The 21,423-nt window shown below is 36.2% G+C and overlaps 2 protein-coding genes across 3 annotated transcripts; one reads left to right on the top strand and one right to left on the bottom strand.

Moving 5' to 3' along the window:
• The first annotated feature begins 945 nt into the window (after positions 1–945).
• Positions 946–6,234, top strand: LOC103958477 (aquaporin-like). The gene is made up of 4 exons (XM_048573659.1): positions 946–1,096; positions 1,310–1,400; positions 2,783–2,968; positions 5,376–6,234. The coding sequence occupies exons 1-4, from the start codon at positions 1,035–1,037 to the stop codon at positions 5,979–5,981; spliced, it is 945 nt and encodes a 314-aa protein (XP_048429616.1). The 5' UTR covers positions 946–1,034; the 3' UTR covers positions 5,982–6,234.
• Positions 6,235–8,345: 2,111 nt separating this feature from the next.
• Positions 8,346–12,723, bottom strand: LOC103930325. 2 transcript variants are annotated; one of them, XM_048574074.1, is made up of 5 exons: positions 12,207–12,723; positions 9,566–9,862; positions 9,210–9,428; positions 8,930–9,106; positions 8,346–8,794 (listed from the first exon to the last, which is right to left on the bottom strand). In XM_048574074.1, exons 1-5 carry the CDS (start codon positions 12,450–12,452, stop codon positions 8,582–8,584), a joined length of 1,152 nt encoding a protein of 383 aa, XP_048430031.1. In that variant the 5' UTR covers positions 12,453–12,723; the 3' UTR covers positions 8,346–8,581. The 2 variants fall into 2 exon arrangements, with proteins under 2 accessions (XP_048430031.1, XP_009337926.2); XM_009339651.3 differs by having other exon boundaries at positions 8,930–9,058; positions 12,207–12,695.
• Between the last annotated feature and the right edge of the window lie 8,700 nt (positions 12,724–21,423).

Genomic DNA, 21,423 nt, shown 5'->3' with positions numbered 1-21,423 from the left:
TTATCTATCGGTGAAAAACAATTTTGGAGGAATTTTCTTCGTGTTTTTATTTTTTAATAATTTAAGTAATTTATTTTATTTTGTATTATGTTGTCATTTAATTTATTTGTATGTAAAAAATTTTGTACGTCGTGGGGCAATTCAACCCAATTACCCTATCAATTGAAGAATGGACGAAGTTGCTCTTAAAAATATGTTCTTTTAAATTTGTCTCTGTAAGATAAATTTTTAAATTATTTTAGAGAATATCTTGGAAATGCTTTGCACTGTAGTGCCACTTTGGAAATGGTGGCACCAATCGATTCAAATAAAGTTTTTGCCGTTTGATGAGAAACACTTACAATTTTTGTTTTTTGTTTCTTTGTTTTTTTTGTTAAACGATAGATTTTGTTTAAATATTAGATTAGACACTAACGGTATTCAAACAAATATTTTAATATAATATTAGTTACTATAATATATAATTTCTAACAACTTCAGCTCAGTTGGACATTCATGTCCCATTGATGTTTGTCTAAGAGTGGTGCTATTTACGTGCTCATTTTTATCTCTCACACATTTCTTTCAATTTCCGTTGCCGGATTGAAAGAATTCAAGAAGACCAATGGATATAAATTAACAAGGGTGTGAACTGCCTATAAATATAACAAAACATCATATATAATTCAAATTCATATAAACAACGGAGATAATTATTAACACTGCAAAATATAAAATATATTATGCAATTATCTTTGCTTATATTTTCACAAAAAAGGGAACGCATAATAAATTTTTGGGTAGGGTATCAATAATAAGTTTGGCATTAGAAAGTAGTGTACATCACATACTAAATAAGTAGGGTATAGTAACCGGCCGGCCGGAAGTCTGGTTCAAAAAATTAATGGTAGATTGATATAGAATTAGATTTTTTTATATCTAACAGATATTTTTGTCTGCCTGCCCAATACACATATCTCCAAACTGACTGTATATATATCTCCATACATTTTTTGAACTCTCAAACTCAATAATTATTTCAATCCTATACAAAAATGGAGCAAAACATCCCAGTTGCAGAAGATGAGAGAGTTCATCCCTTTTCTTCCTCACCAATGCAAGTACCACATTCTTCCCAACAATTTTTTTTCTTTTTTTTTTTCCGATTATGCCAGTTGATCAAGGCAGTGTGTATCTATCGTCTTTGCACCCGGTTTCGAATCTTTAATTTCATATATTAGAATATTTTAGAATACAATTTCGTTTTATAAAAAATAAAATTAGAACAATTGTTTAGTGTGCTATGGTTTTTCTGCAAATGGTTTTGTAGGTCAGAGCACTGGAATATCGAAGAAGCGAAGAAGCTCAGTCCTTTCACTTTGAGTCAAAAGTTGGGCTTCCACGAGTTATTTTCTTCGAAGGTTAGCATATATTAGGAATTAATATTTACATTAGTGATGACTTCATAGGAAATGATTAAGCAATTTAAGTGCAACGCTTATAACTTTAATGAATTCATGTTCCTAATTAACTTATAAGATTATGGATTAGTTATAATTAAATGGTTCTTACAACATGTATCAGTGGATTCAAAGTCACTAATAGGCGTAACCTACCGTTAAAGGGTGCATCTTAATCAAGATTCTAAAAGGCGATAAGATGTAGTCTGGTGGGGGGCAAGGGCCTATGCGGTTTTTTTAATTTTAAATAATTTTTTATATAACATATAAATAAATGTCTATTTATACTTTAAAAAAATACATAATTGTATTGGGATCACTATTCTAAAAATCTCTACTAGCACCGCTTCGGCCCCAACTAGGCCCTAGGTATTAGTCACCACCCCAATTAATCCCTAGCCGCTTAAAAATTAAGAAATGGCACCTAGACCTACCTAGGCGTCTACCTAGATCTGCCTAGGGCGCCCGCCTAGACCTCCTAGGAAACCACCTAGGTTGTAACTCTCAAGTAGACAGAAAATAGATAACTCTCATTTTACATTTTATTTTTTCAATAAATTGTAAGAGACTTGTAGAATACTTGGATGAACACTCATTATATGTTTGTTCCTTTTATTTTCAGTATGTTCTAATACTTTATATTCTATATTTTATTCTATTTTGCAATTTTTGTATCCCAATACATTTATCTTTTTTAATATAAGTAGAAATTTATTTGTATGTTATATAATAAAATTAATTAAAAAAAAAAAAAAAACCACCTGGAAGCCTAGGCACTAAGCTCATGTCCGCTGCCTGACTAGCTTCTAGTGCCTTTTAGAACTTTAATTACATAAATTGCAAAATAGAATGACATATAGATGTAAAGTAGTCTAACATATTGAAAACATGGGGACAAGCATATAATGAGTGTTAATCCAAGTACTCAAGAAGTTTATTACTATTTATTAAAAAAATAAAATGCAAATGAAATTTATCTATTTTTGGTCTAAATGAGAGTTACGGCCTAGTTGGGTGCCTATGAGGCTAAGCAGGTGCCTAGGTAGGTCTAAGCGTCCTTTCTTAAGTTTCAAAAGTCTAGGGATTAATGGGGCGGTGACTAGCCACCTAGCGCCTAGGCGAGCCCTAGGCAACGCTAGGCGAAGATATTTAAAACAGTGATCTTAACACACTTGAATGTTAGTAAGTTAGCTAAAGCAGTGTACTCTATATGAACTCAAATTCCAATCTCTCTCTGCATATTTTAGGTTAAATTAGAGTATTAGAATATCTGATACGTATTCTGTTAAAATTATGAGTAGTATTACTATGCTAAATTTGTTAAGTTTTCACCTAATTGGCAGGTTTGGAGAGCATCTCTGGCAGAGCTAGTTGGCTCGGCAGTGCTTGTTTTTGCTATAGACACAATAGTGATCTCCTCCTATGAGACCCAAACCACAATACCAAACCTCATTATGGCAATCCTCATTTCCATCACAGTTGCAATTCTTCTCCTCGTCACCAATCCCATTTCCGGCGGTCACATCAACCCCGTAATAACTGATATAACAGAAATATAGTTAGAGGGGTATTATTGTAATGGGAATATATGGCTATATAAGGGATTGTATAGCTAGTATTTCATTAAGTTCATTTGTATACATTTCATCAATTCAATCAATACAATCTTTCTAGTTTTCTCTCTATCATCTTTCTTTTCTCATGTACCAACTTTATATTTTACAATGTAGTTAACATGGTATCAGAGCCACCAAGGCTCACGCCATGGATCTTGGTGGTCGATTCCTCTTCTATCTGTCTTCGTTACTTTCTTTCGTTTCCGCGTATTTCTTTATTCGTAATACATGTGCCCTTTCTTCCTTTCTTTCTATGTTAACTTCTCTGGAACCTCAGATCGGTCTTGAAGTCCTGGGCGATCTCCCTCACCAGCCTTTGGAATGGCAGCTTGCGGATCAAGAGCTCGGTGCTCTTCTGATACTTTCTGATCTCTCTCAGCGCCACAGTTCCTGGCCTGAAGCGGTGAGGCTTCTTCTCTCCTCTCCGCCATCATCGGATGCACACCTCGCTCGTTCACCAAGAAATCGATCAAAGACTGATTCTGCCACTTTTACTGAGACGGAGAACCACCAGAGCACGAAGAGGCAGAAGAACACGATCACCGGAATGGCATGGACCCACTTCTCCACCGATCTTGAAGAACCCTCTTTCTTTCCCGTGCTGGATCGCGGGTCGTAGACGGGGAGTTCATCCGCGCTGGCTCTGTTGTGGTGGTGCTTCAGTTGTGGCTGCTGCTGCTGCGAAGCTGCGCCGCCGCTGACAGTCGCAAAAGCTTGATCTTCAGGTACCCGAGAGGAGTAAGGCGACCAAAATCTCTGCTGCATTTTGGGTTGTGAAAATTGTGACCGAGAATTTCTTGATTGGTTCTTGGTGGAGTTTCTTGGTTCTAGAATTATGGGGTTTCAGTAAAGTAAAGGTCTGTGCATTCTACCTGTTTGTTGATTTGTGTCAGTGAGAATTTCTTTATGTTTGATGAATTCCAAGGCCGATTGTCATCGTCAACTAGTTTGCTCGTTGGTTTCTTGAAGAATTGTTAATTGTGGAGGCTTAAAGATTTGGTTTTGGTTCAATTTCTGGTAGTCTGGTTGGTTCAATTTCTGGTAGTCTGGTAGTCTGGTTATGTGCAGCCCAAGTGTTTGCCGAAATGCCAAGCTCAGAATTTTCGAGAAGGTTAAGTTTTTCAGCCACTTCTGCTTACTTTCTATGTTTGTGATATTTGGATTCAAGAATATTGGTTATTGATGGATTGTGCAATTTGTATGGTGGTGTCCAATTCTTTCTCTGCTTCACTGATGGTCTGCAAGGTTATTGGGTTTGATCTTTCTGCAACTCTTGATATATTTGGAAAAATGCGTGTGAATTCTTGCATTCTGGTATGTACAATTTTGTGGTTGTTCCGATTGTGGTTTGTGTCAAAATTCAGAACTGTAATGTCTAAGAAGATTGTTCAGCAGCTAACTGAGGAGTGGTGCAGTATTTTCCTTATTACAGCCTATAATGTCGAGTCTAACCAACTCAATTGTTAGCATGAATCTACAGTAAGTCCGGTTATACGATGAAGTTTGATGAAGTTGTAAACGGTAAATCCCACGAAGGGTAATTCCGTGATGTAAGTAGGTAAATCCCACGAAGGGTAATCCTACATAGCTGTTGATTTTCTGTTGTTGAAATTGTGAAGGCCAATGCCACTGTTAAGAGTAGTTGTATTTTGGTAAAATCCACAAAGGGCGATCCCGTGGTGCTATAGTTAAGGCCGATGCCACACTATAGTTTGTTATTTTTCTGTTTAAAGGCCGAAGCCAATGTTAAATGAAGTTGTTGACGGTAAATCCCACGAAGGGTAATCCCGCAAGAAGTTGTTATAACCGGCCTGAGGGTGTGTTACAATTTTATAAGAGGCTTTGTATGGAAAATTTCAAAAGGTCCAGATGAAGAAGGTACGCCACAAATCACTGGAAAGGATTCAAATAGTTGGAGAATGGGAAGTTGTTCTCAAATGTCCTGTTGAAAAGCTGCCAATGGGTACGTTTCCAGTCAAGGTTGCTATCCCAGTGGTTCCTACTATCAGAGTAATTGTCACCTTCCCAAAGCTTGAAGACTTACTCCAGATCAGTCTCAAAATATCTGGCTAGCTCAAACTTCACTTGGATACTCCAAGTTTAGTTTGAGGGGGGGTAATAACTGATATAACAGAAATATAGTTAGAGGGGTATTATTGTAATGGGAATATATGGCTATATAAGGGATTGTATAGCTAGTATTTCATTAAGTTCATTTGTATACATTTCATCAATTCAATCAATACAATCTTTCTAGTTTTCTCTCTATCATCTTTCTTTTCTCATGTACCAACTTTATATTTTACAATGTAGTTAACACCCCGTTGTAACGCTATCTGCGGCACTTCTCGGCCTCATCTCCCTCTCACGCGCTGCCGTCTATATCTTGAGCCAATGCGTCGGGGCGGTACTGGGTGCCCTAGCACTCAAGGCCGTGGTAAGCAACAACATTGAAGGAACATTTTCACTTGGAGGTTGCACCCTCACTGTCATTGCCCCAGGCCCACACGGGCCTATCATAATGGGCATTGAGACCACCCAAGCCCTTTGGCTTGAGATATTTTGCACGTTTGTGTTTCTCTTTGCTTCGATTTGGATAGCATTCGACCACCGCCAAGCCCATGCTTTGGGCCGAGTTGTAGTCTTCTCTATCATCGGAATAGTTGCGGGCCTCCTTGTTTTTATCTCAACCACCGTTACCACCGCAAAAGGGTACGCCGGAGTCGGGATGAACCCGGCTAGATGTTTCGGCCCCGCACTTATTCGCGGGGGTCGCCTCTGGAACGGGCATTGGGTATTTTGGGTTGGGCCTGCTGTTGCTTGTGTGGCATTTTATTTGTACATTAAGATCATTCCGCGCCATCATTTCCATATGGAGGGCTTCAAGCATGATACTTTGAACATTGTGAAGACACTTTCTAAGTAAGAAATGGGTTTGTAACTATTAATGGATTAGATATTATCACTCTCAATTCGACATATCTTTGGCAAATAAAATATAGTTGTGATCAGTATCTTCTTTAGGACTTACATATAAATACTCGTGTATTTGGATTAGTAATTTTCGTTTTGTAATACGGTACAGGTTAAAGTTGGATCTTTTTGGAATTAGCATTCCTCGAGGATCCTCGTTGTAATTTATTTTGAAGTGCTGAAAAAAAAATGATATTTTTGGAGTATCTTGTGTATTAAACTCTTGTCTCTCATCAAATGTAGGTGTTGGTTTCCTCATAATTATACTAGTGAGTGTGCTTCTTAGAGAAGATGCTTGTTTATCAAGTTGTCAATGTGAATGACTCATAATTGTTGATAGTACATCCTGAAAGATGAAATGGAGAAGGATTTTCATTTAAAGGGAAGTCATTGTGGCAGTACCACAGTACCACAATCACGCACTAGCTTAAAATCATCCTCATATATTTCGACTTCCACGTCCAAGTATCAACCAATCTAATTTACATATTAAAATGCATGCATGGCCGCTGCCTACCTTCTTGGAAGAGCAAAAACCTAAGAAAATATGGAATTTTAAATTTCCCCATCTTTCGGATAAGTACTAAGTACCAATCTTCCTGGCAACTTCCCTACAGCTTATGTAATTAATGGAAAATCCTTCTACCCTGAATACTTGTTTCAGTGACCAATAGTGGTTAGAACTCGCAATATATATAGTAGTCTGTTCTTCTGTATTCTTTTGGTTTTTTTATACAGAAGCCCTTCAACCATTTTAGTTCCTTCATCAATTTGAGGCAATGGAGGAGTTTTCCATAATCCAAAATGAAGCTGATAAAAAAATTACCCAAATCAGTTGGTGGAAGTTGTGACATGATCGGTGCCCAAAATTCCTTGGGGCCAAAGCTTCTTGCTGCAATTGTTACCCATGAATTCATTTCACCAAAGGTCAGCTTGATTTATATTTTTGTGAAGTCCGTTCTTTGACGGATTTTTTATCGTCAGTGTCGATGCATTTGAATCAATAGTGTTGTTGATGTATCGATAAGACGTCCTTGATGAAGAACGAATGTCATGTCGAGGGAAGAACTAACCTATTAGGACCACAAAAGTTCCAAATTTTCTCATAGGTAAACCATAGTGTTCTCACTTTAATTTACGTGTGCCTCTTGATCCAAATTGTTTCAGAGATGTGAAGAGCAGCTCCGACAGAATTAGTAGCAACTGCTTCTCAAATGTTCACCCTAACCTTTTCCATCATGCTTGGATTCAGCTGAAGTTGATCCCAAGCTGCTTGTCCCCCATTGCCGTCTTCACTATAGCTTTCCTCTTCCTCCACATTTTGGCACAATGTTATGCGTTTCTTATAATCATCTAAATAGGTTTACATATATAAACACTAAAGCGTTCATTCTTTTTTATTATTTAAATAAATTTATAGGTTTACATATATACACAAATACCAAGCAATGTGACATTGTTTTTCACACACAGAGGTTTTTTTTTTTAAACTCAATTTTCTAAATACTTAACTGTTTTACGTTATAACATCTAATTATATCAAAGAACAACATAACCAGTTTTCGAACTTTTTATATTAAAGAATGAAATTTATTGTGCCCAATGGTGGTATAGTGTTAGTGGCGGTTTCATTTAATTTGAATGGCAGTTGGAGATTGGGCATCTGTCGGCAAGAGTATTCACCCTTGATCTTTTGTAATTGTAAACCAGAAAATGGAAAAAATGGAAACCGAATATATTTTTGTTTTCGATTATTTGCTTTTATTTTAATAAAAAACGGTTTACATGAATTTTGGAATATGATCTTTTTTTACTTTCGTTAATTATTCTAAAATATCTATAAAAATTAATAGGCCTTATACAAAAGTTATGTGGGAACACTACATAGTGTAAATGTTAAAAAATAAAAAACAAATAAATAAAGTGTGTAAATAAATATATGCAAGGTTTTCTATTCCTATTTTTGATATTAAAAGTACCAGCAGTCTAAGTAGGGGGATAAAATACACGCTAGGAGTACATGTATGCACAATAAGTTGCTCTTTCATTTCTATTCAACAATGACATAACAAAACCTTATCCCATTAGATGAGATTGGTTATATGAATCTTAGAACGTCATTACACTCTTTCATGTCTATGAACAGTAAAAAAAAAAAACATCAACAAGGTAAAAGGGTAAATTCCGAAGATCGTGAGGAAGAATTTAGCACAAGATTCTTTTACATCTAGTAAAGGCCAATTAACCAAGTAGAGTTACCATGCATTAACAAACTGGCAATTTCTGGTTCCATTTGCTTTGGTACCAATTTCACTCATTAGCTCAAACCCTTAAATGTATTCAAACATCAGAAATCAGTGACAACATATATAGTGGTGGACATTGATAAGTGTTGGCTCCATCTCTAACTAAATTTGCACACTAAGAGCATTTCATTAACGTGATTACAATACCTAAGAAACACAGAATCTTGTAGTAGTAACCATTTCTTCATCAAAATTTTACTGCGGCTTTTATTGTTGTTACACTTGACATATCCACGAGAGCTGTGATCTATAACTCGGGAGTTGGCTGCAGTAGAGTAGAAGAAGCGTTGAGGGGCTCGTGGACAACCGAATTAGAGTGAACTGAAATCGGATTTCCCTCCAATTGCAACATGATACTCCCCAGGATTTCAGTCAGTAACTTCTTGAACTCGTCTTCTTTAAGCAGCTTTCCGTCATCTGCGTTAACCATGTTGAATGCATCCTGCACAACCTTATCCATCTGCAGATTTTCATTGTAAAAAATTTATGAACATCTGCTGAAGGTATAAACGATCAAAGCTCAGGAAGCACTGAAGGAAGAAGCTGTCTGAGTTTAAAATCAAATATAAAGATGGGTATGCTATTTAAAGAGAACCTGCTCAACTGCACCAAGTGGTGGCAGACCAGCTGTTGGACCTACTGCTTCCAGCGCCACGCGCAAATATTCCTTGGATAATTTCCCATTGCGGTCTCTCGGAACAGTTTCAATAGCTGCATTCAGCGTCTGCATTTTACAACAGATTGTTGTAAGCGATTTCAGTGAGTCAGGGCACTGTAAGCGAAATAGGACATACTTAAAAGAGCATAGATTCCGACAACATTTGTGAGTATAATTGGTCAGAAGCAAAAGGACGAGGGATTTTTATGAGGCAAACCTTGTCTAATTCAAACTTGTTGGACAACAGTCTCTTGATGTCGCTTCCATCAAAGTCATTTTCACTGTGGGCTACAATCACAGGTTGCTCCTGAAGACGATGTGCCACAAACTCTGCTACTTCCTTGAATTCGGCTAAGAATGTTTCTTGAGAGACCGTCTTGTCCAAATCATGGCCAGTGCATGACTGCAGAGCAGGTTCCACGATATTGCTCACAACCTAAAGAACAAAAGTAACCAACGAAGAGGAAAAGACGGAAAAAAAAGCCGTTAAGAATGAAAATGTTCAATGCAACATGTAACTTTGTAGGGCAAACTGCTAGTACTGAAAAATCTTAATTAGAGAAGACCAACTACCCAAGAATCTGATGAAGGGGGCATCCCTTGTTCAACCGTGAGTTTTTCCAAAGCTTTGATTATACAGTCACGGAGGGTTCCATCAGCTGACTTTATCTCAGAATAAGTAGCCATCATCTCTGATTCAAAAGTTGGCCCATCAATGAATTCTAGGAGGTCTTCCCCATCAATACGGAGGATTACAATAGGGTCTCGCTTCAACCCAGCAGCCATGCCTAGTAGAATATCCGAAAGAACCTCTTTGAACTCAGTCTTGCTCACTTTTTGTTGTTTCCCATGAGTGAATTCATTCAGTACCTAAGAACATTGGAACAAAACAGTCAATGTTGTCCAAAGAAATCTGGTTTACTGGTTTTTCTCAGTACAAGTTTATACAATCTACCAATAAGTTTTCTAGTATGGACATCACTCAAGTCACACACATGGACATTAGAGCACCTGCGACCATTGGACCAACACGTGTAGAGGCGTACTCTCAATTTCCAAAGTAGGATAATACTCTCAAAAGTTATGTCCAATCTGATCTTTACTTGCCAACCCTAAGATGTTAACTATTAATTAAACTGAAAGCTTCTTCGCGATGCAACATTGTATTGGCTTTAGAATTATTCCGATTCCTCGATTATTCAGCGTGCTTAACAGTGGTGGCATTACTTTAGTAAGATGTCAAGTACTTGTACTAATATAAAGTGCAGCAACATTATGAGATGATTAGGTAAGGTTGTTACTTTGTTCAAAAGCAAGCCCCTCAAAGAATACTTTTTGACTTCTACTCCCTTCCCCACAAAACCACTGCCTTTTGAAAATTTAGGCAGGCACCGGCCCCATCATACAACATCATGGCATAATATTACGGCTTTCGTCACACTATATCTTCTTGAATAATATTAAGTTTCGACATAGTTCTTCACCAGATCCCTCTCAGCATAAGAAGATAAAAGGAAAAGAATTTCTAAGCTAAAAAAAAAAAAAGAAGGAAAGGGATGTCGAACTGAAGAGTAAAGTCATATAATCAGACCAACAATGCTAGGTCATCGGTTGGATTCTTCTGGGGCTATCTAGAAATGGAAATCCCAGTATACAAATAGACCAAACAAAGCAAAGAACAACAATCTCCTGTCTTAAACATTAAAAATAGACGCAACAAATTTGATAATACCAAAACCACGCAATCAAAAGCTCGAAAGTCAAGATCATACGTAGCAATTTTATCTTATTAAGATTGCAGCATTCCATATTAGAAGTCTAAATTTGATTTGAAAATTTAGTAGATTACTAGAGATTAGCCTGGCCATAAAAAAAAAGACTAGTAAATATTAGAGTCATTAGACAATCCAGAAGGCAATCTTGCCAAGAATTAACTATTATCTGTTTAATTCAGCACAAAATCGCAGAAAACATCATTCAATCAATAATCAACACCAACATAATTATACAGCAATTCAGTACAAAATCAAAGAAAATGGTATTGCAATTACAATTTTGTTAAGTATTGTTCCATCAAACAACATTTCTACATAAATACTATATCACACCGTTTCATATTGTGTAGTCAGATAGTGAATTTGAACCATTTTTAACGCGTAGCCTTACTTGTTAATTACAAGTTTCCCAACCTAGCTCGTTTGAAATTTATTTTTAAATGACTGAAAGTATTTTTGATGAAAATGTTCTTAAACTAATTTTTGAAAAAAATTCAAGTGAAATCTGAAAAAGAACTTGAAGTTCTTGTTTGCAAGAAGCACATATATTGTGCTTCTTCCAAAAGCCACTAATTTGATAAGAGAACAGTTAGCCATGTTGGCGTACAAATATGAGCTTGACAAGAAAACATTAGTTATATATGTACAAGCAAATAAAGAAAAGAAAAATGGTAGTGAATATAATTAATAGATGATCGCTGTGCGTGGCAACGTGGGAGAACGAGTAGCATATAACATGTTAGAATTAGAATCATTTAACACAAAATCGATAGGGAATCAGTCGAGAAAACCAAATCTTTTTAAATTAAGGTGCATTCAACTGGAATTTTAAAGGATTTTGATTCTTTTAATGAATCTAGAAGTATTCAATTAAGATTTTATAAAATTTAAGGTATATTCAATTAGAATTTTAAGATAATTTATTAAAAATTTTAGAAATTCGGATGTATTTAATTAGAATTTAAAAGAAGTTTTTAATATTTTTTTCAATTAGAAATTGATTTTAAAGAAATGGAGAAAGTTGAGGAATTAGAGTAAAATGAAGAGATTTTCTAATGTATTTTAAACATCCACAAATCTTTCCTCTATCCATGAGATTTCGAGAGAATTAAATCAAAATATTATATATCTCTACAAATAAATTAAATTCCATAAAAATTTATAAATTTATAAATCTATTAAAATCCCTCAAATTCTCAATTAAATCCATCCTAAAAACTGATTTCTGCACATCCTAATGACAAATTGCAGGAAAAAAAAATAGAGCGAAAATCATTTTTCTAAAACCAAATGGACTTTTATTGAGGATAAGACGCGCAACAATCTAACACGCCACGTTAGGTTTCACGCATCCACTCAAAACCAATTGATAATCGGCCGCAGAACACGAGATCTTTCAACACGTGGAAGAAGAATAGGGAAGAGGAAAAACTTAGTACCTCAGAATATATGTGATCGGAGTCGGGGGACGAACCCTGAGCCGGCAAGCCAAGAGCAAGGCCGATATCGGCGACAGCAGGGTGGAGCTCGTTCAGAGAGAGGTGGCCGTCTCTGTCCCTGTCGAGCTCCTCAAACTTATGCCCCACAAAGTTACTAAACACCTCCTCGTTCCCAACCAATTTCATTATATTTGAACCGTCCACCACCTGCCCACCACCACTCCCACTTCCACTTTTCTTCTCCATTTCCCCACCTCTGCTCTCTTTCTTGTGAGCTTGCTTTTCTTATTCCCCCCGATGGGACTCTCGTGACTCACGCGAGTTCGAAGTGCTTTTGCCAAAAGAGCTGCTTATTTCTGCTTTAGCTTTTTTCTGGCTCGCTCTGTTTTATGGTGGGGAACGGGTTTTCTCTTCTGAGTTCTGGCTAAGGCTTTAAATATGAGAGAGATTGTACGGCCTCTTTATATGCTTAAATGCCGATTAATTAGGCATGTTTTTTGCTGGCTTTCGTTTTCAAGACGTGATTTTTTTGGGCCCTTCCCGAAGCATGAGAGGGAGGGATAAGAAAGTTTTCATCTTTCAACTATTTATTCTTTAAAATTTTCCGACTAAGATGAAAACAACTAGTTTTTGCTTTGAAAAAAGTCTACCACGTTTTTTTAAATAAAAATAAAAAAGGTAACACATTTAAGTGCTCATCTCTCTCCTCTATGGTTGACAAATAAACAAACAATAATCTAAACTATCTACTATTATATAATCTTCTTAGTTAATTAAAAGAGGATGAAAAAACTATTTAGTCTTCTATTACAAAAATAAATAAATAAAGAGCAGCAACATATTTTTATATAACAAAATTTTATTGTTTTTTATTTAAACACACGTGCATGCGATTTTGTCATGTATCAAATTCTAAAAAATTGAAAGGAAAAAAGAAAAACCGCTCTTCCTACTCACATGTTCAGTCATTCTTTCAATCTCTTTTTTCTTTTCTTTTTTTAAAAAAAGAAAAAAAAAGTTCAAACAGAAAATGTGATGACATACGATAGTATTAGATAAATATAGGGTGTTTGATTTTGAATATCTTACAAGGGATCGATTCCACAAACTCCACTTCTTTCTTTCGTGGTGTTGCATTTCACCTCTTTCTAATTCACATATGAGAAACATTAGCATATCCCTTTAATTATATGCAATTGCAGAAATTATGCACGTCATCTTGCCTTGGGATTTAAATGCCAATTCCAAATGAAAACGCATCCCTTCAATTATTCTTTGAGAATATAATTGGGCATTATTTCTCTAAATTGTAATATACTAAGAACCTTGTTCTAACCTTCAACACATGGCACATAAACTCTGTTTGTATTATTGCTCAACACATACTTTCTCAACACATGGTTCCTTTGCACAATTAGTCTGCTATATATCTATCTCGGACTTGCAAGGTAAGTTTCTACACAATAACCACCTAACTAACTAATCGTCCAATCTCATGACAAGTGTCAATCATCTAATAAGGGTTCCATGATCTAACCAAACATACACCTAACTCTTAATTTGGATAACCCATCTTAGTATCCTATCATTACCCCACCCATAGAAACAGACCTTGTCCTCAAGGTTGAAAACGGGGAAATCTACACTTGAAATCGTCATACTCTTCCTATGTTGCATCCTCCTTGCAATGATTCTTCCAATGAACAAGAACTTTAGGGACCTGTGAGTTGGCTGTGGTGATCACACGATGCTGTAGAATGGCTAATGGGGTTGCTTGTAATAATCCTTCATCCGTGACATCAGGGAACGTAGTAGTAGGAGTCACACCCACACCCAACTGCTTCTTCAAACATGATACATGGAAGACAGGATGTAATTTAGAGTGAACTAGAAGTCTGATTTTGTAAGCTACTAACCCATTGCAGCATCCGGAGCAATAAGAAACAAAACTACTCCAAAAGAACCTTGAGTCAGCAACTGTTGTACGTGACAAGCTATCACTGACCTTGGTGCAAGGGGAAGAGAACTACATAAGCAATAATGGCGTTGGCTTAAAGTGAATTCCATCTTTAATTTCTCGAAATCCCAGAGAATGGGTCCCAAAGTTCTCAGCCACTGAGCACCCAAGACAACATCACAACCCCCTAACTGCAAAACATACAAATCCGAGATGTATTCATAGTCTTGGATATTAATTTTGACATGAGAACAACACCCCATACTGGTCATTGTACCACTATTGGCGATCATCACATCAAACTTCTGAAGTGGGTCTATTCGCCAACCCATCTTCTTGGTGAAAGCAAAGTTGATGAAATTATGAGAACTACCCGAGTCGAAAGAATCACTGCAGGGCAATGTTTAACAGACCCTAGGACCTTCATAGTTTGAATATTATCAGGAGCAGAGACACCGTACACAACACAAGCAGTAATATGAGCATTCGATAATTCATCACCCTCATTCAACACATGATCAACATCAAAAATCTCTTCAGATCTATCAGACAAATCAAGTAGTAGAAGTTGCTGATTTTGGAAAACATGCCCTTTAAACCATTTGACAAGACAATAATAGCAAAGACACTTTTTCCTGTGTTTTCTAATTTCCTCAAATGTTATCTTTTTAACAGTGCTCTGCTTAGGGAGATTAATAGAAGAATTAGAAGTACCTGAATCCTGATAGGTTGGTGTAGCCTTATTGCCAACTGAATTATGCCAAGAAAAAGTTGGGGCTTTTAAGAAGGATCGGATCTTGGAATCAGCAAGCTTGGCATCGATTTGTAAAGCTAGCACCTGAGCCTCATAAACATCCAATGGTTGCAGAAGCTTCACATTGTGACGAAGCTCCAGTTTCAATCCCCCGATGAAACAACTTTTAAGCATTGCTGGAGCAATCTTATGGGTTTTATAGCCAGACGCCGGAACTCTGTGATATAATCCCTCACTGACCCAGTTTGCTTCAATTGAACCAAAGCTTCCGAGAAATCCTCATACTCCGAAAGGTCGAACTCTCGACAGAAAATCTGAACAAAATCAGGCCAACGGGGAAAATGCTTGAGACAATTCTGCCATTGAAACCATTGAAGAGCTTCATGATCAAGATGAAAGGACGCCAATTGAACCTTGCGATCGTCGGCGACCGAGAAATAGTAAAAAAAATGCTCCGCTTTGTACACCCAAGATAGGGGATCATCCCCATCAACAAATCTTGGAAAGTCAAGCTTGATTGGTGGTTAGCGAAACTGAAATAGAGAATCTTGATGGCGGAATCGAGGATCTTAACGCTAAAATTGAAGATTGGGATCAAGATTCTGATCGCTATAAGTTTCGTCTGAATCAATGGGATTACCCCCTCAATTCCGACGGACCCCCACGATCGCGACCCTGTTCCTGTATGGTAACAGAACGAGATTCGATAAATGAAAAACGGGTCTCCATGGACACCATGAATTTGGACATCTGGGCTGTGAGATTCTGAATGATTCTTCAATTCTGGAATTCGAAGCTTCAAGGGCAGTGACACAAGCATCCATCTTTGTGGCATGAGTCGTTGCTCTCAGCATACGCAAGGGAAACGTGGGATCGTATTAGCTGATACCAATAATAAGAACCTTGTTCTAACCTTCAACGCATGGCACATAAACTCTGTTTGTATTATTGCTCAACACATACTTTCTCAACACATAACCTCCTTTGCACAATTAGTCTGCTATATATCTATCTCAGACTTGCAAGGTAAGTTTCTACACAATAACCACCTAACTAACTAATCATCCAATCTCATGACAAGTGTCAATCATCTAATAAGGGTTCCATGATCTAACCGAACATACACCTAACTCTTAATTTGGATAACCCATCTTAGTATCCTATCATAATAGTTATCTCTTTCCTCATAAAGAAAATAAAAATAAGAAAAACCTTACAATCTATGTGGGCATAAAATACTATTCCTCCACTAAATGTTGTTTAACTTGTAATTAGAAAAATATATATGAATAATACTTGGTTACACAAAAAATAGATGAAAGTTCTTACTCAAAATTATTTGTTGCTGATTCATAAAACTTTGTGTTTATGATCAGACAACGTTCATATAATAATTATTCTATAAAGATCGTCTCTGCAAAAAATCAATTAAAACTAAGGACCATTAGTCATTGAACTGTGTAAAAACAAAAAAAACGAAATTGATAAAGCATTACGAACCGTCTATGTATTTTGCTAGAAGAGACTGACTAAATGATCTTGGTATTCATTCATTTTTTTCATAGATGATCACAAAATTCAGTGATTCATACACGAAAAATTTTGAGTAAAAATGCCTATTTATTCTTGAAGAGTCAGGCATTGTTAAAACAAAAGATAATGCTAGGGAGACTAAATTTGGAGATTAAATTTGTAAACTAAATGATGTGTCACCGAAAAGAGTTCGTAAACTAAATGAGCACATTTCCAATACTTAAGTAATAAACTAATTATCAACTTCTATGTCGTATAGTTTTCAAAATGTTATCTATAAATTTAATCTTTTTAGCATTATCTTAAAAAAAAAAATTCCAGATGGTCGCTCTTACTTTCTCCCACGTCTTCCACATCAATTTTTTGGTCGGTGCAGTTCTTTTTTTTTTTTTTTTGGATGGACAAAAACGCACAAACTTAAAAATTAATAAAAGTAAATTAGAAAAACAGTTACATGCATGAAACAGAAGCAAACAAGGCTTACGAAAAAAAGATGAATAGGGTGGTCTGTGCTCACAAATTCAGATGTGTTTAGATTTCGACATATGGAGCGGTTAGGGAAACTCAACCACCAAACCCAACAGATGACTGACGGACCATGTGGAGCCCATAGGGCTGAGATTTTCGCTTTTTGCCTATTTTGGTCGGCTCTTATTCACCTGACACGTCGGTCCGCCAACTAATGTACTTGGATTGGGTGTCATACATGCATACTTGACATGTGGCGGGTACCTGATAGGCTAAGGACGAATTCATCATGGATGAAGATGTGATGGCTCATTGATGATAACGAGGTGAATTTCATGAGAATGGACAAGGTGCTAAGGTCATCTCCAACTGATTAAGCTAGAGAATCATAAGGCTAAAAATAATCAGAAATGCCACGAAAATCTTCTCCAATCAAGGGCTAGGCCAAATGGTTCGTGGGCCCATCAAGGCAAAAACACCAAATCAGGCTAACTAGTTGACCTAAAGGAGTCAGCCAGCTTGCCTCAGGCCGGTCCATTTTTTGAACTCCAGCGGCTACCTGGCTTTAGCATGACGTCAGCTAGCAACAGGTGACCGTTGGATTTGAAAATCTTTTTTTTTGGGACAAAATTTTACAAAATAAAAAAAACAAGAAAAAATTTCTATTTTTTTCTTATAAATACCTAAGCCATTCCTACACCATTTCTCACATAATTTTCACCATTCCATACTATTTTACTTCATTTTATTTCAATTATTTACGTTCTATTCTTTACCTCTTCCAATAATCTTTCCTTCAATTTTTTCAATAATTTTCAAATGGTAGCATCTGCAATGAAAGGTAAGGCTTGGACCCGAAAAGAAGATGAAGCTCTTTGCAGGGCTTATAGATGGGTCTCAGAAGATAATGTGAGGGGGAGTTCTCAAACAAGTGAAGGTGTTTGGACTCGTACGTCCAAAAAGTACTATGAGTTCTACAAAGGCACATTCCACCGAATTCCTGAAACCATGAAAGTTGTTCTTCAAGATGGAAAAAATTATCTTCATCCAAGTTTGAATAAATGAGATCAAGCAGAGTTAAAGGTCGAAAGCAGACATGAAAGTAGAGCTAATTACTACAACGAAGTAAGTGTTTTCACAAGTTATTTTAAATATTTAATTTCATAAATTAATTTCCTTTAATTTTTGTAATTATTTTTTCTAGGTACGTCAAGTGGAGGAATTGTATATGGAGGACAACTCAAAACCCTTTAATCATCACAGTTGTTGGGAAATTTGTAAAAGGTGAGTGTTATTTGAAGATCCACCTCAAGAAAGAGTTGGTCCTGTGCCGGTGTTCAGAAATGCATCCTCAAATGCAGTTGGGGATGAACATGGATCTCCTACCATTCAAGAAACAAGGGTAGAAAATCCGTCTTCGGGTGAAAGTTCCATACCTAGGGCTATGGGACGAAACAAGGCCCGAAAATTGAAGGAAAAGGGCAAGGCAAATGATGATTAGGCCTTTCAATAGGAAATGGCATCCTCATTACGATTAATGGCGGAGCAAAATGCCATTGCCGCGGAAGAAAGGAACCGTAGGCACAAAGAATGGGCAAAACAAATTCAAGAAGAGATGGATGATAGGAACATGCAAAGGAACACTTCGGATTACACTCCAATGAGTAAGGCATATTTGGAAAGAAAAAGAAGGAAATTATGGCTTGACGGAAGTTGTTTACATCCGACTATAATCCTACAATGGCGGATGATATGATGATGATTATAGACTTTAAATTTAAGTTGTTGTAGTCTTTAATTTGAAATAATAAATTATGTTTGGCCTATGGCTTCCTCAGTTGGAGATGATTTTTTGCCACAAGGCTATGTTTGGCCTATGGCCCTTTGGCTCCTCGGTTGAAGATGGTAAGAAATATGGAATGGCACTGTTCATTAAAATATTAATTTCTTGGAGGGCTATAGGGCTAAAGGGAGCCCTCTGGCCTTCCTTCGGTTGGAGATGGCCTAACGTGACGAGTTACTATATTAGACTACAGTTATGAGGTAGGACTTCATTCAAGTGTTTATGATATGTGAGTTCGATTTTCAGGGGAATTAGGAAACATATTGTAACGAATTCAATTATATTATGACACCCAAGTTAAGTTGCGTGTCTTCGTACTCTTTTCGTCATTTTATACTATTACTCTTTTTATTTGATTTTTGACATTTTTGAATTGCACGATGAAGCTAAAATTCTTTTGTGAATCTTCCTGACACTTGAAAGGTGAATTGACGTAGCAAAGTTACTAGTTCATCCCTTTAAAAAAAAATAATAATAAAATATAAAAAAACAACCATTACATACTTTGTTATAAGCGAGCACAAGTTTTTTTGCATTGATTTAGTCTGAGTCATGGTTTAACTTAAGTTAATAATCACTTATTTATGACCTTTTCTTTCTCTAATTTTTCCTCGGAAACCCTTTTTTTTAAGTTTATTCATTTTTAATAACTTTATTTCTAAGCCATCTTGAAAGATTTTAGCGTAATTTGCCAATGTTCTTTCATTATCAGAAACTACGATTTTGGGCGACGAACGTTTGCTTGACAAACAAATTTTCGTCGGGAAAAAAGTTATTTTGGTTTGGCTGACAAAAAGAAAATTTTGGTCGGGCAAAGGTAGTTAATGTTTTGATTTTTTATAGACACTTTAGATTTCGAGGGGCAAAGTTAACTTTGTAGGGCAAAATTTTCATGACAAGAGAAAAAATTGGCGCGCATTATGCTAATTTTTGTCCGATTGAAAAACAAATACGTCATTGGGCAAACCCCATTTCACTAAATTAATTATAAAATTTAATTATGATTTAGGGTTTACAGTTCGTCGGGTAAAATGTAATATTTCATCAGGCAAAGGTGAGGGACATTTCGCATATGCAATCCATTTGATGATCTTCACAGTCTACGAAATTAATTTTAACAACCCAACGGTCAACGTAGTTGGTAATACTCTGAGATGGCATATGCCAAAAATCACCCAAATAAAAGTTTCTGGGATTAGGTAACGAAACAAAATCCTTTGACGGTTAGAAACGTATAATCACGATTAACAGTTATTTTAGCTTCGATTTTGATTTTTTTTACAGCTACACTCCTTGACCCTAGATTAATACAATGGACAAACCTGGTCATCAATTTAAAATATTTACATTGGTAGTTACCACAAAATATTACGTTCTACTTAATAGAAGTATAAAATAAACTCTAAGTGTTTGTTGAAACTATTGTTTTGACGAGATATTCAGTCTACGAAACTAATTGCTACAGTCCAACCATCAAATTTGTTTGAATATAGTTCAAGATTGCATACACAAAAAATGACCAAAAACAAACTTTCAAGGTTTAGGTATCGTGACGAAATCCTTTGACAGTTAGAAACGTATTATCACGCTTGAACGATTATTTTAGCTCTGATTTTTATTATTTTTTTACAACTACAGGCTCCTCGACCCTAAAATAATACAATAAACGAACTCGATCATCAATTTAAGTTTTTACACAGGTGGTTACCACAAAATCTTACGTTCTACTTAATAGAGGTATAGAATAAACTCTAAATGTTGTTGAATCTATTGTTTTAACGAATACATAGTCTACAAACCTAATTTCCATGATCCAAACTATCAAACTTGTTTGAATGTAGTACGAGATTGCATACACCAAAATCACCAAAAATAACCTTGAACATATATTATAATTCCTTCGGGGTGTACATAATTGCCTGGTACAGGACATACTTGAGATTGCTTGGTAGTAAACATGGCCAAGTTATACGCATTTTCTCACGAACAACGTCAAATTGTTAATGGTCAAATCTGGTGAGTCTAACGAAGATCAATATGGCCGTGTCTCGGCCCTTGGTAGGCTCGGGGTTTTGAATTATAATGACTGAACCACAATATTTAAGCGGTTCAACCCTCAAATTGGGATACGTCCACTAAGTTATCAGTACCTCATCTTGCTCCTAGTTGTCGGAAAGTACTTTATGAGGAAGTTCTTGGCTTCATTGCTGATGGACAATCCGAACTGCTAAACGGTCGTATGTAGCACTTAGGATTGTTCTTCCTAATCTTGTCGAGCCTTGGCTTTTCTTCTTTTGGTCATATGTTCCTTTGGGCCTTTAAGGGTCGAAAAGGACATGCGTTAACAAGATAGAACTATTTTCTATATGGAAACTTAGATATGCCAGCAGATGATAAGTGGAAACTAAGAAGAATACTAGCAATTCTTATCCTAATATACAATTAATGCTCCTAGTATACAACTAATGCTCCTATATACAATATTAATTATGAATTATTGTAGGTCGTTTAAAGAAAATCCAATTAAAATTTTCCAATATGAAAGTTCACATAGATATATCCAAGATGTTCAAACGATGGCATAAGTTAATGATGTATAATTACTTATGTATAAACACAATTGATACACTTATATGTAAAACTGATTATGAAATTAATGTGC

This window comes from the organism of the source record quoted next, unplaced genomic scaffold, assembly GCF_019419815.1.
Source record: "Pyrus x bretschneideri cultivar Hongxiangsu unplaced genomic scaffold, Pyrus_bretschneideri_v1 Contig7, whole genome shotgun sequence".
Classification (NCBI taxonomy): domain Eukaryota; kingdom Viridiplantae; phylum Streptophyta; class Magnoliopsida; order Rosales; family Rosaceae; genus Pyrus; species Pyrus x bretschneideri.
Note: the sequence above shows the minus strand (reverse complement) of the source record. Positions and strands in the feature narration are given on the sequence as shown.

What these genes read in the sequence shown, in the direction of transcription:
- LOC103958477 (XM_048573659.1), top strand. Translation starts at nt 1,035, where the DNA reads ATGGAGCAAAACATCCCAGTTGCAGAAGATGAGAGAGTTCATCCCTTT. An exon ending in CCCTTTTCTTCCTCACCAAT is followed by an intron (nt 1,097 to 1,309) that starts GCAAGTACCACA and finishes ATGGTTTTGTAG; the next exon opens with GTCAGAGCACTGGAATATCG. An exon ending in ACGAGTTATTTTCTTCGAAG is followed by an intron (nt 1,401 to 2,782) that starts GTTAGCATATAT and finishes CCTAATTGGCAG; the next exon opens with GTTTGGAGAGCATCTCTGGC.
- LOC103930325 (XM_048574074.1), bottom strand. Translation starts at nt 12,452, where the DNA reads ATGGAGAAGAAAAGTGGAAGTGGGAGTGGTGGTGGGCAGGTGGTGGAC. An exon ending in ACAAGTTTGAATTAGACAAG is followed by an intron (nt 9,107 to 9,209) that starts GTTTGCCTCATA and finishes TTTCGCTTACAG; the next exon opens with TGCCCTGACTCACTGAAATC. An exon ending in CACTTGGTGCAGTTGAGCAG is followed by an intron (nt 8,795 to 8,929) that starts GTTCTCTTTAAA and finishes GAAAATCTGCAG; the next exon opens with ATGGATAAGGTTGTGCAGGA.